Here is a 24,647-nt window from a genome sequence, read left to right as displayed (position 1 = left end):
CAACAGTGACAACAGTGACAACGGTGACAACGGTGACAACAGTGACAACAGTGACAACGGTCACAACAGTGACAACGGTGACAACAGTGACAACGGTGACAACTGTGACAACGGTGACAACAGTGACAACGGTGACAACGGTGAGAACAGTGATAACAGTGACAACAGTGACAACGGTGACAAAGGTGACAAAAGTGACAACAGTGACAACGGTGACAACAGTGACAGCGGTGACAACAGTGACAATGTTGACAACGGTGACAACTGGGACCACGTTGACAACAGTGACAATGGTGACAACGGTGACAACAGTGACAACGGTAGCAACAGTGACAAAGGTGACAACAGTGACAATGGTGACAACACTGACAAAGGTGACAACGGTGACAACAGTGACAACGGTGATAACAGTGGCAATAGTGACAACGGTGATAACAGTGACAAAGGTGAAAACAGTGACAACAGTGACAACAGTGAGAACGGTGACAACGGTGACAAAGGTGACAACAGTGACATCAGTGACAACGGTGACAACGATGACAACAGTGACAATGGTGACAACAGTGAAAACGGTGACAACAGTGGCAAAGGTGACAACAGTGACAAAAGTGACAACAGTGACAACCGTAACAATGGTGACAACCATGACAACCGTAACAACGGTGACAACAGTGACAACGGTGACAACGGTGATAACAGTGACAACAATGACAACAGTGTCAAGACTAAGAACGGTGACAACAGTGACAACGGTGACAACAGTGACAACGGTGACAACGGTGACCACTGTGACAACGTTGACAACAGTGACAATGGTGACAACGGTGACAACAGTGACAACTGTGACAACGGTGACAACGGTGGTAACAGTGACAAAGGTGACAACAGTGACATTGGTGACAACAGTGACAAAGTGACAACAGTGGCAAAGGTGACAAAGGTGAGAACAGTGACAACCGTAACAATGGTGACAACGGTGACAACAGTGAGAACAGTGACAACGCTGACAACAGTGACAACAGAGACAAAGGTGACAACGGTGACAACGGTGATAACAGTGACAACCGTGACAACAGTGACAACCGTAACAACGGTGACAACAGTGACAACGGTGAGAACGGTGACAACAGTGACAACAATGACAACAGTGTCAAGACTGAGAATGGTGACAACGGTGACAACAGTGACAACAGTGACAACGGTGACAACGGTGACCACTGTTACAACGTTGACAATAGTGACAATGGTGACAACGGTGAAGGCGGTGACAACTGTGACAACGGTGACAACGGTGGCAACAGTGACAACAGGGACAACTGTGACAATGGTGACAACAGTAACAACAGTGACAACGGTGACAATGGTGACAACGGTGACAACAGTGACAACAGTGACAAAGGTGACAACGATGACAAAGGTGACAACAGTAACAACGGTGACAACAGTGACAACGGTGACAACAGTGACAACAGTGACAAAGGTGACAACTGTGACAACGGTGACAACAGTGACAACGGTGAGAACAGTGATAACAGTGACAACAGTGACAATGGTGACAAAGGTGACAACAGTGACAACAGTGACAACAGTGACAGCGGTAACAACAGTGACAAGAGTGACAACAGTGACAAAGGTGACAACGGTGACAAAGGTGACAACAGTGACAACGGTGTCAACAGTGACAATGGTGACAACAGTGACAACAGTGACAAAGGTGACAACTGTGACAACGGTGACAACAGTGACAACGGTGAGAACAGTGATAACAGTAAAAACAGTGACAACGGTGACAAAGGTGACAACAGTGACAACAGTGACAACAGTGGTAATGGTGACAACAGTGACAATGGAGGCAACAGTGAGAACAGTGACAACTGGGACAACAGTCACAAGGGTAACAACAGTGACAACAGTGAAAACGGTGACAATGGTGACAACGGTGACAACGGTGACAACAGTGACAACAGTGATAACAGTGACAAAGGTGACAACGGTGACAAAAGTGACAACAGTGACAACAGTGGCAAAAGTGACAACAGTGACAAAGGTGACAACAGTGACAATGGTGACAACGGTCACAACAGTGATAACAGTGACAACGCTGACAACAGTGACAACAGGGACAACAGTGACAATGGTGACAACAGTGACAACGGTGACAACGGTGACAACAGTGACAACCGTAACAACAGTGACAACCGTAACAACGGTGACAACAGTGACAACATTGACAAAGGTGAGAACGGTGACAACAGTGACAACAATGACAACGGTGTCAAGACTTTGAACGGTGACAACAGTGACAACGGTGACAACAGTGACAATGTTGACAACGGTGACAACTGTGACCACGTTGACAACAGTGACAATGATGACAATGGTGACAACAGTGACAACAGTGACAACGGTGGCAACAGTGAAAAAGGTGACAACAGTGACAACGGTGACAACAGTGAAAACGGTTACAACAGTGACAATGGTGACAACAGTGACAACACTCACAAAGGTGACAACGGTGACAACAGTGAGAACAGTGATAACAGTGGCAACCGTGACAACGGTGATAACAGTGACAACGGTGACAACGGTGACAAAGGTGACAACAGTGACAACAGTGACAACAGTAACAACGGTGACAACAGTGACAACGGTGACAACAGTGACAATGTTGACAACGGTGACAACTGTGACCACGTTGACAAGAGTGACAATGGTGACAACGGTGACAACAGTGACAACAGTGACAACGGTGGTAACAGTGAGAAAGGTGACAACGGTGACAACAGTGAAAACGGTTACAACAGTGACAATGGTGACAACAGTGACAACAGTGAGAAAGGTGACAACGGTGACAACAGTGACAATGGTGAGAACAGTGATAACAGTGGCAACGGTCACAACGGTGATAACAGTGACAAAGGTGAAAACAGTGACAACGGTGACAACAGTGACAACAGTGACAACGGTGACAAAGGTGACAACAGTGACAACAGTGACAACAGTGACAATGGTGACAACAGTGACAACGGTGACAACAGTGGCAAAGGTGACAACAGTGACAAAGGTGACAACAGTGACAACCGTGACAATGGTGACAACGGTGAGAACAGTGATAACAGTGACAACGCTGACAACAGGGACAACGGTGACAACAGTAACAACGGTGACAACGGTGACAACAGTGCCACCAGTGACAACCGTGACAACAGTGACAACGGTGACAACAGTGACAACAGTGACAACAATGACGACAGTGTCAAGACTGAGAATGGTGACAACGGTGACCACTGTGACAATGTTGACAACAGTGTCAATGGTGACAACGGTGACAACAGTGACAACGGTGGCAACAGTGACAAAGGTGACAACAGTGACAACGGTGACAACAGTGACAACGGTGACAAAGGTGACAACAGTGACAACAGTGACAACGGTGACAACAGTGACAATGGTGACAACAGTGACAACAGTGACAACAGGGACAACGGTGACAACGGTAAAAACAGTGACAACAGTGACAACGGTGACAATGCTGACAATTGTGACAACAGTGACAACAGTGACAATGGTGACAACAGTGACAAAGATGACAACAGTTACAAGGGTGACAATGGTGACAACAGTGACAACAGTGACAAAGGTGACAAAGGTGACAACAGTGACAACGGTGACAACAGTGACAACGGTGACAACAGTGACAATGGTGACAACAGTGACAACAGTGACAAAGGTGACAACTGTGACAACGGTGACAACAGTGACAACGGTGACAATGGTGATAACAGTGACAAACATGACAACAGTGACAACGGTGACAACAGTGACAACGGTGACAACAGTGACAACGGTGACAACAGTGACAACGGTGACAACGGTGACAATGGTGACAACAGTGACAACGGTGAAAACAGTGACAACGGTATCAATGGTGGCAACAGTGACAACAGTGACAACAAACACAACAGTGACAACAGTGACAACAAAGACAAGGGTCACAACGGTGACAACAGTGACAACAGTGAAAACAGGGACAAGTGACAACAGTGACAACGGTACAACAGTGACAATGGTGACAACAGTGACAACGGGGACAACGGTGACAGTGGTGACAACGGTGACAAGCGTGACAACAGTGACAACGGTAACAACAGTGAGAACAGTGACAACGGGGACAACAGCAACAACTGTGGCACTAGTGACATCAGTGACAACAGTGACTACAGTGACAACACCGACAACAGTGACAACGGTGACAACAGTTACAAAGGTGACAACAGCTACAAAGGTGACAACAGTGACAACCATGACAATGGTGACAACAGTGACAACAGTGATAAGAGTAACAACGGTGTCAACGGTGACAACAGTGACAACAGTGACAAAGGTGACGACAGTGACAACGGTGACACTGGTGACAATGGTGACAACGGTTGCAACGGTGACAACAGTGACAACAGTGACAACATTTGCAGCAGTGACATCAGCGACAAAAGTGACAGCCGTGATAACAGTGACAATAGTGACAACGGTGACAACTGTGACAACAGTGACAATGGTGAAAACGGTAACAACATTGACAACAGTGTCAAGACTGACAATGGTGACAATGGTGACAACAGTGACAACGGTGACAACAGTGACAACGTGGACAACGGTTACAACAATGAGAATGGTGACAACGGGGAAAAAAGCGACAACAGTGACAACGGTGGAACTAGTGACATCAGCTACAACAGTGATAACAGTGACAACGGTGACAACAGTGACAAAGGTGACAACAGTAGCAACCGTAACAACGGTGACAACGGTAAACCCGGTGACAACAGTGATAAGAGTAAGAATGGTGTCAACGGTGACAACAGTGACAACGGTGACAACAGTGACAACAGTGACAACAGTGACAACAGTGACAACGGTGATAAGGGTGACAACGGTGACAACAGTGACAATGGTGACAACGGTGACAACGGTGAGAATGGTGACAAGGGTGACAACAGTGATAACGGTGGCAGCAGTAACATCAGCAAAAACAGTGACAACAGTGACAACGGTGACAACGGTGACAACCATGACAACAGTGACAACGGTGACAACGGTGAGAACAGTGAAAACAGTGACAACAGTGTCAAGACTGACAACGGTGACAACGGTGACAACAGTGACCACAGTGACAATAGTGACAATGGTAAGAACGGTGACAAAGGTGACAACGGTGACAACTGCGACAAAGGTGACGACGGTGAGAACAGTGACAACGCTGACAACAGTGACAACTGTTGCAGCAGTGACATTAGCGACAACAGTGACAACAGTGAGAATCGTTACAACAGTGACAACAGTGAAAACGGTGACAACGATGACAACACTGACAACGTGACAACGGTGACAAAGGTGACAAGGGTATCAAGGGTGACAACAGTGACAACGGTGACATCAGTGACAACCGTGACAACAGTGACAACAGTGAGAACAGTGACAACGGTGACAACGGTGACACCGGCGACAACTGTGACAACAGTGACAACAGTGACAGCGGTGACAACAGTGACACCGGCGACAACCGTGACAACAGTGACAACAGTGAGAACGGTGAAAACGGTGACATTACTGACAACATTGAGAACAGTGTTAAGACTGACAACAGTGACAACGGTGACAACAGTGACAACTGTGACAATGGTGAGAAAGGTCAGAACGGTGACAAAGGTGACAAACGTGCAAAGGTAACAACGGTGACAAAGGTGACAACCGTGACAACAGTGACAACAGTAACAACAGTGACAACGGTACCAAAGGGTGACAACAATGACAACAGTCACAACAGTCACAACGGTGACAACAGTGGCAACGGTGGCAGCAGTGACATCAGTGACTACAGTGACAACAGTGACGACAGTGACAACGGTGACAACAGTGACAACTGTCGCAGCAGTGACATCAGCGACAACAGTGACAACGGTGACACCGGCGACAACCGTGACAACAGTGACAACAGTGACAAAAGTGACAACAGTGTCAAGACTGAAAACAGTGACAACCGTGACAACAGTGACAACGGTAACAACAGTGACACCGGTGACAATCGTGACAACAGTGACTACAGTGACAAAGGTGACGACAGTGGCAAAGGTGGCAGCAGTGACATCAGTGACAACAGTGACAACGGTGGCACCAGTGACATCAGCAAAAACAGTGACCACAGTGACAACGGTGACAACGGTGACAACCTTGACAACACTGACAAAAGTGACAACAGTGACAACTGTCGCAGCAGTGACATCAGTGACAACAGTGACAACCGTGACAACAGTGACAACAGTGACAACGGTGACACCAGCGAAAACCGTGACAACAGTGACAACGGTGACAACTGTGACAATGGTGAGAAAGGTGAGAACGGTGACAAAGGTAACAAACGTGCCAACGGTAACAACGGTGACAACCGTGAAAACAGTGACAACAGTAACAACAGTGACAACGGTACCAAAGGGTCACTACAGTGACAGTAGTCACAACAGTGACAACGGTGACAACAGTGGCAACGGTGGCAGCAGTGACATCAGTGACAACAGTGACAACAGTGACGACGGTGACAACGGTGACAACAGTGACAAAAGTGACAATAGTGTCAAGACTGAAAACAGTGACAACCGTGACAACAGTGAGAAGAGTGACAACAGTGACAACCGTGACACCGGTTTCAATCGTGACAACAGTGACAACAGCGACAAAGGTGACAACAGTGACAACGGTGACAACAGTGACAACGGTGGCAACGGTGGCAGCAGTGACATCAGTGACAACAGTGACGACGGTGACAACGGTGACAACAGTGACAAAAGTGATAACAGTGTCAAGACTGAAAACAGTGACAACCGTGACAACAGTGACAACGGTGACAACCGTGACACCGGTGACAATCGTGACAATAGTGACAACGGTGACATTACTGACAACATTGAGAACAGTATCAAGACTGACAACAGTGACAACGGTGACAACAGTGACAACCTTGACAAAGGTGGAAACGGTGACAACGGTGACAAACGTGACAACGGTGACAACGGTGACAAAGGTGACAACCGTGACAACATTGATAACAGTAACAACAGTGACAACGGTACCAAAGGGTGACAGCAGTAACAACAGTCACAACAGTGACAACGGTGACAACAGTGTCAACAGTGACAAAGGTGACAACAGTGACAACGGTGAAAACAGTGACAACGGTGACACAGTGGCAACGGTGGCAGCAGTGACATCAGCGACAGCAGTGACAACAGTGACGACGGTGACACTGTTGTCACCTTTGTCAGTCTTGACACTGTTGTCACTGTTGTCACTGTTGTCACCGTTGTCACTGTTGTCACTGTTGTCACGGTTCTCACCGTTGTCACCGCTGTCCCTGTTTTCACTGTTGTCACTGTTGTCGCTGATGTCACTGCTGCCACCTTTGTCACTGTTGTCACTGTTTTCACTGTTGTCACTGTTTTCACTGTTGTCACTGTTCTCACCGTTTTCAGCGTTGTCACCCTTGTCACTGTTGTCACCGTTGTCACCTTTGTCACTTTTCTCACCGTTGTCACTGTTGTCACCGTTGTCACCATTGTTACCGTTGTCACCTTTGTCACGGTTGTGCCGTTCTCACCGTTGTCACTGTGGTCACTTTTGTCACCGTTGTCACCGTTGTCAGTCTTGACACTGTTGTCACTGTTGTCACTGTTTTCACTGGTGTCACCTTTGTTACTGTTGTCACCGTTGTCACCTTTATCACTGTTGTCGCTGTTGTCACTGTTGTCACAGTTGTCACCGTTGTCATTGTTGTTACTGTTGTCACTGTTGTCACAGTTGTCACCGTTGTCACTGTTGCCACCGTTGTCACCATTGTCACCTTTGTCACTGTTGTCACTGTTGTCACTATTGTCGCCGTTGTGACTGTTGTCGCTGATGTCACTGCTTCCACCGTTGTCACCGTTGTTACTGTTTTCACTGTTTTCGCTGTTGTCACTGTTGTCGCTGTTATCAGTGTTGTCACCGTTGTCACTTGTCACTGTTGTTGCTGTTGTCACCGTTGTGACCATTGTCACCGTTGTAACCGTTGTCGCTGTTGTCGCTATTGTCACTGTCGTCGCTGTTGTCACTGTTGTCACTGTTGTCACCATTGTCACCATTGTCACCGTTGTCGCTATTGTCACCCTTCTCACTACTGTCACTGTCACTGTTGTCGCTGTTGTCACCGTTGTGACAGTTGTCCCCGTTGTTGCTGTTGTCACTGTTGGGTCACTTTTGTCAGCTTTTCACTGTTGTCACTGTTGTCACCGATGTCACTGTTTTCACGATTGTCACTGTTGTCACCTTTATCACTGATGTGACTGTTGTCACCTTTGTCACAGTCCTCACCGTTGTCACTGTTGTCCCTGTTGTCATCGTTGTCGCTGTTGTCACTGTTGTCACCTTTGTCACCGTTGTCACCTTTGTCACTGTTGTCACTGTTGTCACTGTTGTCACCGTTGTCACTGTTGTCACCGTTGTCACTGTTGTCACCATTGTCACTGTTGTCACTGTTGTCCCTGTTGTCACCATTGTCACCGTTTTCACTGTCGTCACTGTTGTTACCGTTGTCACCGTTGTCCCTGTTGTCACCATTGTCACTGTTCTCACCGTTGTCACTGTTGTCACTGTTGTCACCTTTGTCACCGTTGTCACCGTTGTCACTGTTGTCACCATTGTCACTGTTGTCACCTTTGTCGTTGTTGTCACTGTTCTCATCGTTGTTACCATTGTCACTGTTTTCGCTGTTGTCACCCTTGTCGCTGTTGTCACCATTGTCAATGTTGTTACCGTTGTCACCGTTGTCGCGGCTGTCACCGGTGTCACTGTTGTCACTGTTGTCGCTGTTGTCACGGTTTTGACCGTTGTCACCGTTGTCGCTGTTGTCACTGTTGTCACCGTTGTCACTGTTGTCACTGTTGTCACTACTGTCACCTTTGTCTCTGTTGTCGCTGTTGTCACCGTTGTCATAGTTGTCACCGTTGTTGCTGTTGTCACTGTTGTCAGTGTTGTCACAGTTCGCACCGTTGTCCCCTTTTTTTCTGTTGTCACCTTTTTCACTGTCGTCACTGTTGTCACTGTTGTCACAGTTGTCACGGTTGTCGCCTTTTTCACTGTTGTCACCTTTGTCACTGTTGTCACTGTTATCACCTTTGTCACCGTTGTCACTGTTGTCACCTTTGTCACAGTCGTGACCGTTGTCACTGTTGTCACTGTTGTCGCTGTTGTTACTTTTGTCACCGTTGTCACTGTTGTCATCGTTTTCACTGGTGTCGCTGTTGTCACCGTTGTCACCGTTGTCACCTTTGTCATCGTTTTTACCGTTGTCACTGTTTTCGCTGTTGTCACCTTTGTCACCATTGTCACCTTTGTCGCTGTTGTCACCGTTTTCACTGTTGTGACCGTTGTCGCTGTTGTCACGATTGTCACTGTTGTCACCTTTTTTATCGTTGTCACTGTTGTGGTCTTTGTCACAGTTGCCACCATTGTCACTGTTGTCACTGTTGTCGCTGTTGTCGCTGTTGCCATCGTTGTCACTGTTGTCATCGTTGTCACTGTTGTCGCTGTTTTCACACTTGTCACCGTTGTCACCGTTGTCGCTGTTGTCACTGTTGTCACCGCTGTGACAGTTGTCACCGTTGTCGCTGCTGTCATTGTTGTCACCATTGTCACTGTTTTCACCGGTGTTGCTTTTGTCACCATTGTCACTGTTGTTGCTGTTGTCACTGTTGTCACTGTTGTCACCGCTCTCACAGTTTTCACAGTTGTCGCTGCTGTCATTGTTGTCACCGTTGTCACTGTTGTCACTGTTGTCGTTGTTGTCACCATTGTCACCGTTGTCACTGTTCTCACCGTTGTCCCTGTTGTCACCATTGTCACTATTATCACCATTGTCGCTGTTGTCACCGTTGTTGCTGTTGTCACCATTGTCACTGTTGTCACCATTGTCAGCCTTGTCGTTGTTGTCACTGTTTTCACAGTTGTCATTGTGGTTGCTGTTTTCACTGTTGGCACTGTTGTCACCGTTGTCATCGTTGTCGCTGTTGTCGCTGTTGTCACTGTTGTCACTGTTGTCACTGTTGTCACCGTTGTCACAGTTGTCATTGTTGTCACTTTTGTCACTGTTGGCACTGTTGTCGCTCTTGTCACTGTTGTCGCTGTTGTTACTGTTGTCCCCGTTGTCGCTGTTTTCGTTGTTGTCACTGTTGTCACCGTTGTTACTGTTGTCACCGTTGTCACCGTTGTCGCTCTTGTCACCGTTGTCGCTGTTGTGACTGTTGTCACCGTTGTCGCTTTTGTCACTGTTCTCATCGTTGTTACCATTGTCACTGTTTTCGCTGTTGTCACCCTTGTCAATGTTGTTACCGTTGTCACCGTTGTCACTGTTGTCACTGTTGTCGCTGTTGTCATGGTTTTGACCGTTGTCACCGTTGTCGCTGTTGTCACTGTTGTCACCGTTGTCACTGTTGTCAGTGTTGTTGGTTTTGTCACGGTTGTGGCTGTTGTCACTGATTTCCCTGTTTTTTACAATGTGTTTTTGGATATCTTCTCTACTGAGCTAATTTGTTTTGCACATTAAAGATTACAAGACCAACATTTGGTTGAGATTATGATAGAGCTGCTTACTTCAAAACTTTTTTGCAACGATGTTGGCTCTCTATAAAATAAATAACTATTTTCATAAAATATCTAATAGAGAAAATAAGGGAAGTTTTTTTTGTGGGAAGAAACAAGTCAGCACTTTCTTGTGTGACCAAGAATGCTGGGACAAATGTGTATCTAAGATGTTTAAATTGTGCAAGATAAGAAGTGTTCATTGCGCAAGATAAGAATTATTCATTGCTCATAGAGTGGTTTTCGTTTGAGTGTCGTAAAACCAAAACCAAAGTAATTACTCTGGCCAATCACATAGGACACAGACAATACATTGAACCAATCAAAACTCGAAGTAATTACATGTGGCTGACGCAAAGCGCGGGAAAATGCATGCGAGTGCGTCACAATTGGCTTTGGTTTTACTTCTGATTGGATGAAAAGGTGGCGCGAATCTTTTAAGCCAATCGCATCGTGTAGAAAGTGCAAAACCAATTACTTTTCGACACTCAAATGAAAACCGCTCTATAGTATTTACGTGACTGCGCGATCAGTCAATATTGGGTCTTCACTTGAGACAATGTGACTGCGCGATGCGGTTGTTATGTCAGCCCACAATTCACCTGCTCACTACTGAGTTCTCAGTAGCTCAGTGGTTAGAGCATCCGACTAGTGTACGGAAGGTCGTGGGTTCCGAATTTATTTTCTCTGTTGTTCTCTCCACACATATCATTTCATTTATTTAATATAAGAATTATTGTAAAACTCAACCCTAACAGGCTGTATTTCCCTTACTAACAACAGACTTACACGTATTTCATATACAGCTGATTGAAAAAACTCTTTCGCTTGAAAAGTATAAACATAGGCCGCCCAGATATAGTATGTGTCAATAACATGGACACAATTGGATGGGTCGTCGAATCTCCCATGAACTTAAATAGTCCAGAAGTCAAAATATAACAAAACAAAGCTAACATACTTTTACTGAACGTCTCCTTGTCTTTCCTGGCCAGTTAAAGTGGCATTTTATCGAGTTTTGCAATCAGAGATTCGACAAGTCATCCCGCTTTGTCCATGTTATTGACACACACCACGTCTGGGCCGCCTTTTGGTATAAACCATTAACGATGGGACGTAATTGATTTATGGGTAGAACTTTACTGGCATTGCAAATTCAAAGTTCTTTTCAGAAATTTTCACATTATCGAAGCTTATTGCGACGGCATTGCAATAAACGTCAAACGGTTTCCAGTTTTCATGGCAATAAGCTCTCAACTTCACCTGTTCTGGACACATAATAGATGTCTACAGTTGAAGATTAAAGAGCGTAGCCATATCGCCAACGCAGTCTTGAAAATTATAAGATAGGACCTAAAAGCTTTCTTGGAGGACAAAAAAAGACCGGGACATAACTTTAACAAAGTATTCTAGGCATTTGCATCCGCACGAGCAGCTAGTGACAATTTAAACGTTTGTCAAGAGAACATTGAATTTGTTTTACTAATGAACGTTTACTCATAAATCTTTGAAACTTCATTGTTTATTGTTTATACGTTTTAGCGACACCTTTTTTCGTATCAGGAATATCATAGTTCACTGATGCTTTACTGGGTATGCTCTATTTAAGTTTCTGGAGGACATCTGTCAATCTCTCTTACCCTGTCTTGTCATCTGCTCTAATTAACGAATTATTTATGTTTAACTGTCATTAATTGTACACCCATCTTTTGCTTTTTCTCGCCTAAAGGATTTATGAAACTATTTCATGTATGATTGTAATCAACAGATTCAGGATTTAAGCTTGCTCCACTACCAAGCCCATCTGGCCGTGCATCTTCATCACCTGCCATCGTCACGACATCATCCCCAGCTATTGGCATGTCCACTACAATCTCTGGCACCCCTCCAAGACTTCTTGGAACCCCTCCCCGGGTAAGTACATATAAAATATTATACACTGTATGTTTACTTTACATTGCAAATCTGTATTCGTCATTGCGTTTGTAAAAAGAAAAGCTCGTTTTAGCTTTTTAGAACTTTTGAACCCAAAAATTATTCTGATGGTACTAGTTTCAGCATGTGGTAATCTCTTTTCAGACATGAGATCTCACTTGTGCAGCTTGTAAGTCTACATGTAACTACTGTCAGTAAAGTCCCTGTCATTTCTTAATATACCAGAAATGTTGCAGATTAAAATGGACAGCCTTAAACACTTAAGGTGATTCCCTGGTTTTGCACTGCGCATCTCTTACTGCGCATAACAAGATGGCCTCCGTAAAAAAGAGCATGTGAAGTAACATTATTAAAATGAAGTTGACCGAAGAGAAACGCTATTGCAATTTTTGCTTGCGGTTGTTTCTTGCCGAGGCGAGACTCAATGTGGTGGGAATGTGCATAACGTGAGCAGTACGCGTGTTGCCGAGTTCGACTTCCTCACGGAGAACTTCGATAGTGGATGTTTAATTTGTGCTTATTCACTTTGATTTTCATTTAAACGCTTTTTTTATCACATTGTGTCCTAAATGTGATATCTCGATGTAAATTCTGTAAAAACGGATTTTTTAATACTTTCTTCCCCCTTTCGCATACATTCTATTTTGAAACTCGCCCCAGTCCTCTCTCAAAAATCAAGGGAAAATGCATTTGGTGCGCACTTTCTGCAGCTCTACCGCAAAAACGAGTACGGTGACCCCCATTTTTTATTTCATGATTTTAATAAGGACAGTGCTTCCTTTCGGTGCGAAAAAAATTGGCACAAATCTATGTGCAGTTTTTTGGCAATTTTACTAAGTTGTACGGATTGAGCTATTACGTGTCGAATAGCGCGTGTCCAATTTAATTCTACTTTGGAGTGTAAAGTAAAAACAAGGGAATTAACAGGCATTTTTCAAGTACGTAAGTGGATAAACAATACATAAAAGTCAAATTCTGTGCGATAACACATGCATCAAAGAAAAAATATTTCCTTTTTGCCTAGTTTTGGGCTGCGCGCGGTTTTTGTCAAAGGGTCCAAAATAGCCGTATTTGTCAGCATTGTGACGTCAAAACGAGCACGGTGACCCCCACTTTTTATTACCTTTTTACCATCTTCTTGACTTGTACCAAGTTTCATCTACAATCTATGTTAGGTTCTTTTACTAGGGAATCACCTTAAAGCAGACAAAATGTACATGTAGAGCTTAATATATATGTTGTTAGTACTCCTCATTACATGTATGTCAAGTGTAATTCTTCCTTTCAGTCTAACAACAGCTCACCAAGGTCACCTTTGAATGGCACACCATCGTTTTATTATGAAACAACTGTGGCTACTCCTGATTCTTGGTATGTTGCGTGTTTGACTGATTATATTATTATTATTTTACAATTTTAAAAGGTATGGGCAATTTATAAAAAGTGATCGCTTAACACTTCTCTTCGCAGTAGTGACCAACGTCAGTATTCTCCTGACAATTTCAATACAAAATCAAGAAAAAAAAGTTAGGAGAATTAATGAAATGATCACCAAAAGGAAAATACTTTGAATTTTAAATAAATTCTCCCAACTTATTTCTCAAGGAAATGTATGGAGGAAAGTCTAAGGAATTCGTGTAAGGATATTGAATGGGGTTTAAAGGTTTATGTTGGGCTTTTTCAGTAATTACCTCACAACTTTACAGTGAACTGTGATACTGTAAAATTCCGAAAATAAGCGCCGGGGCTTATATTTTTCAAAGGCCCTTTTTTGCAAGTACAAGCCCCCAGGGGGCTTATATTTGGAGGGGCGATTTAACAGAGGATTTTTTGTGTTACCCGTTTGGGGGGCTTATATTTGGAGGGGCTTATACATGGAGGGGCTTATTTTCGGAATTTTACGGTATTGCATTATAAAGTTGATGAATGAATTTATCTGTATTTTTCCCATCTAGGTCCAGGCACTCATCACCAGGCAGGTCGTCATGTAAGTGCTTCCAGATCAATTTCCATTACATGTAGCTTGCTCTTACCTCTGTTTTTCACCCCCTACAATTTTTTTAAGTTTGGTGGTACACGTACAAATTTATTGGACCTAGTAAAAACATATATATGTAAATTATGGAAAGATGACCTTGGCTGACTTTGTTACAAAACTTATATTTTGTTTTGTTTGTTTTGTTTTTTAATTTAGTTGCATCTGGTGACTGTATAACAGATCTAAACTCACTCACACAATACCTTCGAGAACAAGACGAAGAAGGGGAAAGGCTTCAGAGAGGTCCGCATACTTGTGATTAACAATAATATTACTTACATACTTACTTCCTGTTGATTCCTACTAGAGGAGGTGATGAAAACCCACTTCATAGGGGTCAATCTCTCATCTCATGAAATTCTTGTTATTTCGTTGTTTAATAATGTATTCCTGTTAAGGGATCAGGATACCATTTTTGGATTCAAAGCTTTTGAAACCGCTCTGTGCTGGATTATTCCATATGTCCTACCACCATCATGAAATATATATTAAGTGATGTAACAATTTGATGAATTAACTTCTCAAGTTAATAATGAAATTGTTTACCAAACCTGGTATACATTGATAGTTACATATAGTAGTCAATGTACATGAACATGTATTTCATCTTTCTTTTTTTTTTAATTTCTTGCCAGTTTCATCGCCAGATGCTCTTTCTGTTGGAAGAAGTCAGCAATATTGGTCAGGTTACAGATATGATTTCACACCGCCGTTGAATGTGTATAGAATTGCAAGGAGGTTTGTGTTAGTGTTAGTCTAGTCTTCTCCGTGCATACTGTAACTTATAGAATCTCAAGGGTTGAAGGGTCCCTTCTCAAACTCATTAATTATTTATAACGAGGAAACAAAGAAAATCATTACATTACATTACATTATATAACATAACATAACAGACATAACATAACAGACATAACATAACATAACAAACGTAACAAACATAACATAACAAACATAACATAACATAACAAACATAACAAACATAACATAAAACATAAACATAACAAACATAACATAACAAACATAACAACATAACAAACATAACAAGCGTAACATAAAACATAACCTAACAAACATAACATAAAGAAACATAACATAACATAACATTACATAACATACATTGCATTACATTACATTACATTACATAACAACATAACATTACATAACATTACATAACATTAAATAACATTACATTACACTACATTACATTACAACATTACATTACATAACATAACACATAGATTTTGCCAGGGCTAAAAGCGAAGTTCCTATTAACTCGAATTCATAATTTAAATCAAACAATAAACTTGTATTCCACAATTCAGTTAACTTTAGAGCACATTCATGTGACTTTTGAGGGAAAGGTTAAGTGATTTTAGAGAAAAATAATTTGCAAACAGTCCAAGGTAAGAGTGAACTTAATCTTACATCGAGTTGATAGCCTTATATGTACACCCAAAAAATAGCAATCATCTTTGATCACATTTAAGAGCGATAAAGGCTTTTGATCACAGTAGATTAGGCGTGGAAAACAAATCAGGCCGAACTTTTTGCGTTCAACAAGTTTACTTTAAAAAATCTTGGCAACAAGTCTGGGACGTGTAAACCATCCTTTTATACTTTTTATACATCACAACTGAGGTGAAACAGTACCACGAGGCGCTGTTTTTATCATACAGAGCTCGGACAGAGTACAGTATTTCACAATTTTGCAATACAAATATTGCACTCATTCAATATTCATGACGAAACCTTTAAAAAAATTTCCAAAATCACCTATACGGCTAGGCTATAACAGTCTTATTACTGTTAAATAACAGTTATAATAGAACTGTTATATAACAGTTTTATATAACTTTTCTGTTATATAACAGTTACATAACTGTTATTAACTATTATAAGTGTTATATAACAGTTATAGAACTGTTATAAAACTGTCATATAACAGTATATATAACAGTTATATAAAAGTTCTATAACTGTTATACAACAGTTATACGAAACTGTTAAATAAGAGTTATAATATAACTGTTAAATAACAGTTTTATATAACTGTTATATAACAGTATATATAACAGTTCTATAACTGTTATATAACAGTTATAATATAACTGCTATATAACTGTTATATAACAGATATATATAAATAACTGTTATATAACAGTTATAACATATATATGTTATATAACAGTTTAGAACTGTTATATAACAGTTATATAAATAACCGTTATATTATATACAACAGTTATATAACAGTTCTATAACTGTTATACAACAGTTATATAAAACTGTTATATAACAGTTGTATTGTAACTGTTATATAACAGTTTTATAACTGTTAAATAACAATTATAATATAACGGTTATACAACAGTTTTATATAACTGTTATATAACAGTTATTTATATATCTGTTATATAACTGTTATATAACAGTTATAATATAACTTTTATATATAGCTTATATAACAGTTATATAAATTACCGTTATATTATAAATAACTGCTATATAACAGTTATATTGTAACTGTTATATAACAGTTAAAATATAACTGTTATGTAACAGTAATAACTGTTATACAACAGTTTTATATAACTTTTCTGTTATATAACAGTTACATAACTGTTATTAACTGTTATAAGTGTATATAACAGTTATAGAACTGTTATAAAACTGTCATATAACAGTATATATAACAGTTATATAACAGTTCTATAACTGTTATACAACAGTTATACAAAACTGTTCAATTAGAATTATAATATAACTGTTATATAACAGTATCTATAACAGTATCTATAACAGTTTACATGACATTACATAACATAACATAACAAACAAAACATAATGTAACATAACATAACAGTTCTATAACTGTTATATAACAGTATATATAACAGTTCTATAACTGTTATATGACAGCATATATAACAGTTATATAACAGTTCTATAACTGTTATATAACAGTTATACAACAGTTATGGAACTGTTATGTAACTGGTATATAACAGTTATATAAAACTGTTATATAACAGTTATATTATAACATAACATAATTAAGCAATAGAAAACGTTTTCCGTGTTTGCATAGCCTGATATAAACACGAGAGGGGTTGGGAGAATTCGAGACATTTGTGCAAACCCGAGACGAAGTCAAGGGTTTGCATAACCGTCCAGAATTCTCCCAACGCCTCGAGTGTTTATATCAGGCTATGCAAACACAGGAAAAAAGTTTTCTATTGCTTTTATAAAACAACTTTCCCGAGAAAAAAACGCAAAACTCTTTGTATGGCTCTGATTATAAGAGAAATTCTTATCAGGCGCAAAATCTCGTCCACGAAGTCTTGCACGCGTAAGCAGTTCTTGTTTTGCAATAAGATTCTTTGCAAAATACGGATTTTTCTCGCTTAAAATGTCAGCTTAAGCGAAGAAAAATTGACTCGCCTTCTTTGTAACGTTTTTCCATGTTTCAGCCGACGAAGGATTGGGTAAATAAAGTAAACTTGTCGAGTTTTGAACTCGAAAACTTTTTCAAATTCGTGCTTGCGTGATTAGCGCGAGAAAAGCCAAACAACTTGACGCCACAACCATGTTTACATACTCTCATGCAAACACTCCTCTCGGCCAATCAGAGCGCGCGTACTATCTTAGTTATTTTATAACATTACATAACATTACATTACATAACAACATTACATAACATAACATAACAAACATAACATAACATAACAACATAACATTACATAACATTACATTACGTAACATTACATTACATTATATTACATTACTTTACATTACATAACAACATTACATTACATAACATAACATAACATAACAAACATAACATAACATAACAACATTACATAATATTTCATAACATGACATAACATAAGATTACATTACGTTACATTACATTACATTACATAACATAACATAAAATAACAAACATAACATAACATTACATAACATAACAAACATAACATAAAATAACATTACATAACATAACATAACATAACAAACATAACATAACATTACATAACATAACAAACATAACATAAAATAACATAACATGTGTTAATGTCAAATATCTAAAACTTAGTTTTCCAAAAATACCCTTAAAAAATGCTTTTTTATTTTTGCTTTAAATACATCTAAATAAGTTATAGACTGAAACTCGTCTGGGAGACTATTCCACATCTTTTGGCCTCTGAAGGTAAACACGCGCTGACCTGCAGCCGTCCTACAGAGTGGTATATGTAGGCGGTCCCTACTCCTAGTGTTGCAGTTGTGCACTTCTGCTCTGGTTTTAAACTTCTGATAAAGATAGGGAGCTGCAAGTCCATTTAAGCATTTAAATACCATGGTAGCATCCCTAACCGCAAGTTGTTTAATAATTGGCAGCCACTGTAACTGCTTAAGAATAGCTGTAACATGATCAAATTTTCTCGTGCCAGAAACTATCCGGGCTGCCATTTCTAAAATAGAGTGCTCTTAGATACCAACCTTAGCCTTCATTTGAACAAAAATGTTTCAAAGGCTGCACTCTTAAGAAAAATTGAAGGGATCCCAGTGCTTTGAACCTGTGAAATCTAGGATGCCCAGAATATGAATTCTATTTAAATTTAACTAAGATTTTCTAGTTGCCTGAGAGCAAAAGTTTGCCGCCAGTTTTTGGTCTTTGCTTCAGTTTGACAAAACTTTTCAAATTAGCACTTTTATAAGCTTGCTCCATTTCGACGTTATAACAGTTCTAATACCTTAAAAGGTTATGCGATTGGGAAACTGCCCACCTACCCCTCCCCTAAGCCAACATTAACACTTATTTCTCACTTAGGGCAAAATGTTGACTTAGGGAAGGGGTAGGTGGGCAGTTTCCCAGAAACGTATAATTATCCGCTTTGCTGTAAATCCTCAAAGGTCTCCTGACTTAAGTTCTTCAAGAGATGATGACGACTCAGGATACAACAGTATAAAAGTCGATGAGGTAATGAACAGGGTTTTTTTTTTAATCCACTGTGCAAATTCTACCTGATTCTGACACAGGGTTGACTTTTATTGAAGGCTGGTTTGGGACTACTGTACTAAAGTGAGTTATATAAAAATTCTTTAGATTTGGACAAAATTTGCAGTCACAAGAGCAAACCTGGACTACTGGATAGAAAACTGCAGAAAGGTACGCTAACTTAAAATTTACGATTTTGGATTTTCTTGCAGTCTACATGAAATTATAATTAAATAATAATAAAATTAATAGCAACAATAATTATAATTATATTTTTTTTTTCAGTGGCTTTGTCAAACTATATTGGTACGTCTTGTGGAGCAGATTGAATCAGTGAACGAAACCCTTTGTAGAATTGGTTGCTCTGAGCTTCAAGTCGGAAGTAAGGAGAATTTGGTTTGCTTTTAATCGGTGCCGTAATTCTTCAAAGTAGAGTAGTCAGAGAGTGGGACAGATTTCTAGTTCGGATCTTAAATTTTTCGGCCATCCTTCTCAGCACCACCGCGGTCAAACGTCTAAATCGTTATTTTTGTTTTTTATTGCTGGGATTTCATTTACCAGTTAGAGAAAAATGGGCAAAGATGTATAAATCAGTTAGTCAACATAATTATCTTTCCATTTTTCTCAAAATTTTGAGCTTTTTTCGCTGAAAACGCTTCGCGCTAAAAGAGGATCATGTTTGAAAATGGCGTCGATAATAACGTCAGCATCGGTTTTCAATCACTTAGAACTTTTTTAGTAAACTTTTAAAAAGTTTAGTAAACTAACAGGATGTTGGTAATACCCTAAACTTTCGATAGTGAAAGTAGCAACCTTAACTTTGAAGTATTTCGCTTAACTTTTGCAAATTTCACTCGTTTGACGCTGTGAACTTCTCAGCAGACCGCTGTAGGATTAGCCCAGTAAGGAACGCGAAATTGCAGAGTTGGGATCAATTAAGGTTTCTGGGAAACTGCCCCCCTACCCCTTCCCTAAGCTAACATTTTACCCAAAGTGAGACGTAAGTGATAATGTTGGCTTAGGGGAGAGGTAGGTGGGCAGTTTCCCAGAAACTTCAATTGATCTCAGAGTTGCAGGTCGCAGGTTCGGTTCCTGAGGCTGGACAAGCGTTCAGGGTCTTCAATACAGGGTTCGTACAGATCATGGAAATCATGGAAAGTCATGAAACTGAAGGACTTCATTTTCCAGGCTTGAAAAGTCATGGAATTTAATTGTCGGTCATGGAAAGTAATGGGAAATTAAAGTTATGTTGAATAGATTAGATATACTGCAGATGTCAAAGCAAGGAAAATGTAAGATAGAGACGATTAATTAAATGAAACGGGTTTTAGTGGACACCAGGGTTTCTGTCTGTTGAACCAAGTTAGGTCAAAAAGTACCCTTAAACAAGGATTGTTTTGAATATATTCGAAAGTGACAGCTAGCTTTAAGGTCATAAAAACGTAAAAAAAATGGGAATTTGAAGAGCTCAGAAGAGTACGAACCTTGAAAATACCAAACATGAAAGTACTGCCTTTGTCCTGCAAATAGCAACACTCTCTGGTCGCTTGGATTATCCATCTTCTCCTACATGTAATACCAATAACGCACATGTACTCCTTGCACACCAATTTTCTTTACGTATTCAGCCATCAGTCTTAGTGCTGTGCGGCAGGTAGCAGTGACAAAAGCAGATCAAGTTCCTACATTGCCATCCATTATTCCCTATCTTGAAGCTTCTAACAATCAGGAATATCTAGTACAGCGTCTGTCAGGTTTGTATTTCCTTTGCCCGTAGATTTAAAAGTAATTCACTGGTCACGGACCTACACGTGTTCATGTCACGTGAAACGACACGTGTTCGTGCCTTTTCTGCCTTTTTAATGTTTAGCTATAAGTATGCTTGCATGTTGTCGCTTTCAATGCAACCTAATTTAATGCCACACTTGTCCTTCGCGCTAACTGTTGCTTCAACGGTAGTTTACTCGGTGACAACGCATGGTCGGAAATGTTACGACAACATTTTCTTGCAACTCAATTTTATATTGCGCTCAATGTCTTAAATGTTGCGATGTTGGCCGACATGACAATGGCAGAATGTGAAGCGTAAGCTTAAGGACTCGCGTTTTTCTGGTCGTCAAACAGGCGGAGTTTTTTTTCTTCTCTCGCGACCCTTTTTTACCTTTATTGTGGCTAATCTTTGTTTTCTATATTGTTTGTCACTTTAGAGCTCGCCCAAGGTGGTTGTATGGGGCTGTATCGCTGGAATTCAGGAGGTCAATACAGAGGAAAATTATGGGAACAGGATCTCTTAGCTGATTCACAGGTTTGTTTTGACCTTGTTTTTGTCAAATAACAACTACCACAAAATTAGGGACTTAAAGATCCGACGACGCAATGGCAGCGAAAGCGTCGATTAAAAAGTGAATTTACGTTCTTCCAGTCTCTATCCGGCGCAATTACCGTCGTAACATGTTCTAATTGGGTGCAAAAGTGACATGTTTTGGCGCCAAACATTCGAAGTTTGGAGTAGGCGGGTGTTATTGACTTGATTTTTTAATCGCTCAACAAAATATTCCTCGCAAGAATTTTTAGACAGCCTTTCACCCTATTAGAACATGCTTTTTGTCTTGTGTCCCCACTTAGCTGCAACCTTAAGTAAAAGTAGGCGAACCCAACTGCAGTGGAAAGAAAATTGCTTTGTCGCTTGTTTACGTTCTCCACAAAAATTATGTAAAATTAGGCAATTTCACGTCGTAGTCGTGCAAAAACGGCAAAGAAATGACTTTGAACAGAAAAGGTGATGCAAGTGCAGGGTTGTTGGTTTGCCTTTAAACCTAATGTTTTTCGACATTCTCGCCTCGTCGGATCGTTAAGTCCCTGTTATCATCAAGGGACGTGGCCGAGGAAGCCACGGTCCCTTTGTGTGAAATCATTTTCACAGAATCTGTTACAATTCGGTTTGTAAAGCTCAATATTGAGTGACAAGCCTATCCGGTAAACAAAATTTTGAAGAATTCTCAATAAAAGCTGGCTTTTGGAGCCTTAATTTTTCGACACAGAACTCACAGAGTACTCAAACCAAGAAAAAAAAATTGAATCTGTTTAGCTGACAAGTCTTCCGGGCCATCTTTCTTTTTTTAATGGTCTAACTACAGGAGTTTGTCGACAGATACAAACGTTATAACGACCTTACTATACTCCTTAATTGACTTTGGGAGTCAAAGGCTAACGGTTATGTTAAACTAAGTCCGTAGTCTAGTCGTTGGAGTGATTATTTGACTGTTCTGTTTAGTACGAAGGCACCAAACCGAAGAAAAGGACCCCGCGTAGCTCCGCGTCACGTACATAAAGCAGGCAATGATTTTTTTAATTTTCAGTTGCTGTTGCACATGTTTTGTACATATATGGATTCGAGGCTCCCCGCAGACCCCTCGTTCCCGGATGGAAGAACATTCACAGGACTACACTTCCTCAAGACACCGGATAAACCGAGTAAGTCTCACATTCAACTAATTTGTCCTTTGAAAAGCGAAGGCCTTGTGGAATTGAAAACAAAATCTTCATGTATACATTCAAGCAGAACTAAACGTGGCTGTACTCGTAGAGTGGCTACTATTGATATGTGACTATATGTAAGAGAAATTGTAGGAATTACAGGTAGGCAAGCACATGATGGGTGTCATAAATGACCTTTGTTTGCTGTTTTGGAAAGTTTACTGATATCATTTTCTCCTTTTAAAGGAGAGAATTGTTTCAAAAAATCTTCGGTTGCGTCGTCCTTCTTAAATATTGTTTGAACTGTTGTACATGTAAGTACATGAATTATACAAAAGTTAAAAAGAACATTTTATTCAATCTGATACGTTATATTGCTTTTGTTTGAAGGTGCTCGGAAGAGTGACCTGTGTATTTACCAATCCCGTCTTCACCCACCTCACTTCAAGGTATAGAACAATTAGAGTAAAAAACCTACAGTTATTATTTTCTTTAATTCTAGGTCTTTGCGACGAAGGTATACTGAGCTTGATAGTGGGGTATAGATGTCTGAAGTTTTGGAGCTTGTTGCTTCTGATTTGACACTAAATTCACTGGGTCAGCATTATATCCCATTGGCCTAAAACCCTTGGTCACCTTATGAAGTTTACGTAACCTAGTATTCTTTATTGCTTCCATACTACACTTAAAAGAAATTCTGCTCAGCAAATGTTTATCAAAGTGTATCTCTCTTCTGTTTTCAAGGAAAAAAAATCCGAAGAGCGTGAGTGGGTATCGAACTCGGAGTGTGAGGTCTTCAGTTCATCACCTTACCTTAAGGCCACAGAGGACTGGCTGGCTAGAGATGATTTGGTTTGAACTTGAAAATCAACGACCCTAACTCTAAATAGAAGCTAACCGTTTCGAGTCAGTGCTTAACCGTAATCACCATTTTCAGGGCTTAAAGCCGTAATCACCCTAGTCAGTGCCTAACCCTAATCACTATTTTCAGTGCTTAACCCTAATCAGTATTGCTTATCCCTAATCATCACAGTCAGTGCTCGAATCCGAAGCTATAAGGAGTCTTACGTTGTGTAAACTTCATGAGGTGTCCGAGGTGGTTTAGGCCGATGGGATCTAATGCTAACCAATTCACTGTGGCTCTTTGGAAACGGGAAAGAAACTGGACCGAGTTAACTTTCGCAGAGACGTCTGGTACTGTTACTAAGGAACGGAAAAAAAAATTGGTCAGTAGGTGACTGGCGTGTTCCCAGTAACGATCCTAAAACTAGTAGCGGGAGCATTTACCCTACAGGGGCCCGTTTCTCGAAAGTCCCGATAATTAACGGCCGCGTAAAGCTGCTGTTGTCTACATGCAAGACAGAGGTTTCGATAGTTTTAAATCTAACATGATAAAACTATCAGTTTATGAAACAAAATGGAGTAGTTTGCTAGCCAGGACCCGCGCTCTTATTCTTTATATTTTGATTTGAATATTTGATTTCGGGCCCGAAAAGTTACCGGGAATTTCGAGAAACGGGCCCCCAGTTCCCT

General features: G+C 40.7%; 1 protein-coding gene across 1 annotated transcript in view; it reads left to right on the top strand.

Moving 5' to 3' along the window:
• The window catches only part of LOC140923149 (transmembrane protein 209-like), a 47,062-nt gene that overhangs the window by 20,600 nt on the left and 1,815 nt on the right, over positions 1-24,647 (top strand). Inside the window, exons 4-15 of the mRNA XM_073373224.1 lie at positions 12,434-12,579; positions 13,889-13,971; positions 14,556-14,587; positions 14,795-14,881; positions 15,274-15,376; positions 19,553-19,619; positions 19,746-19,808; positions 19,923-20,019; positions 21,266-21,391; positions 21,845-21,942; positions 22,997-23,111; positions 23,505-23,563. Coding sequence (XP_073229325.1) covers positions 12,434-12,579; positions 13,889-13,971; positions 14,556-14,587; positions 14,795-14,881; positions 15,274-15,376; positions 19,553-19,619; positions 19,746-19,808; positions 19,923-20,019; positions 21,266-21,391; positions 21,845-21,942; positions 22,997-23,111; positions 23,505-23,563 — 1,076 coding nt within the window. The remainder of the gene's footprint in view (positions 1-12,433; positions 12,580-13,888; positions 13,972-14,555; positions 14,588-14,794; positions 14,882-15,273; positions 15,377-19,552; positions 19,620-19,745; positions 19,809-19,922; positions 20,020-21,265; positions 21,392-21,844; positions 21,943-22,996; positions 23,112-23,504; positions 23,564-24,647) is intronic.

Source organism: Porites lutea, chromosome 13, assembly GCF_958299795.1.
Source record: "Porites lutea chromosome 13, jaPorLute2.1, whole genome shotgun sequence".
In the NCBI taxonomy this organism is placed as follows: domain Eukaryota; kingdom Metazoa; phylum Cnidaria; class Anthozoa; order Scleractinia; family Poritidae; genus Porites; species Porites lutea.
This window is presented reverse-complemented; position numbering and strand designations above follow the sequence as displayed.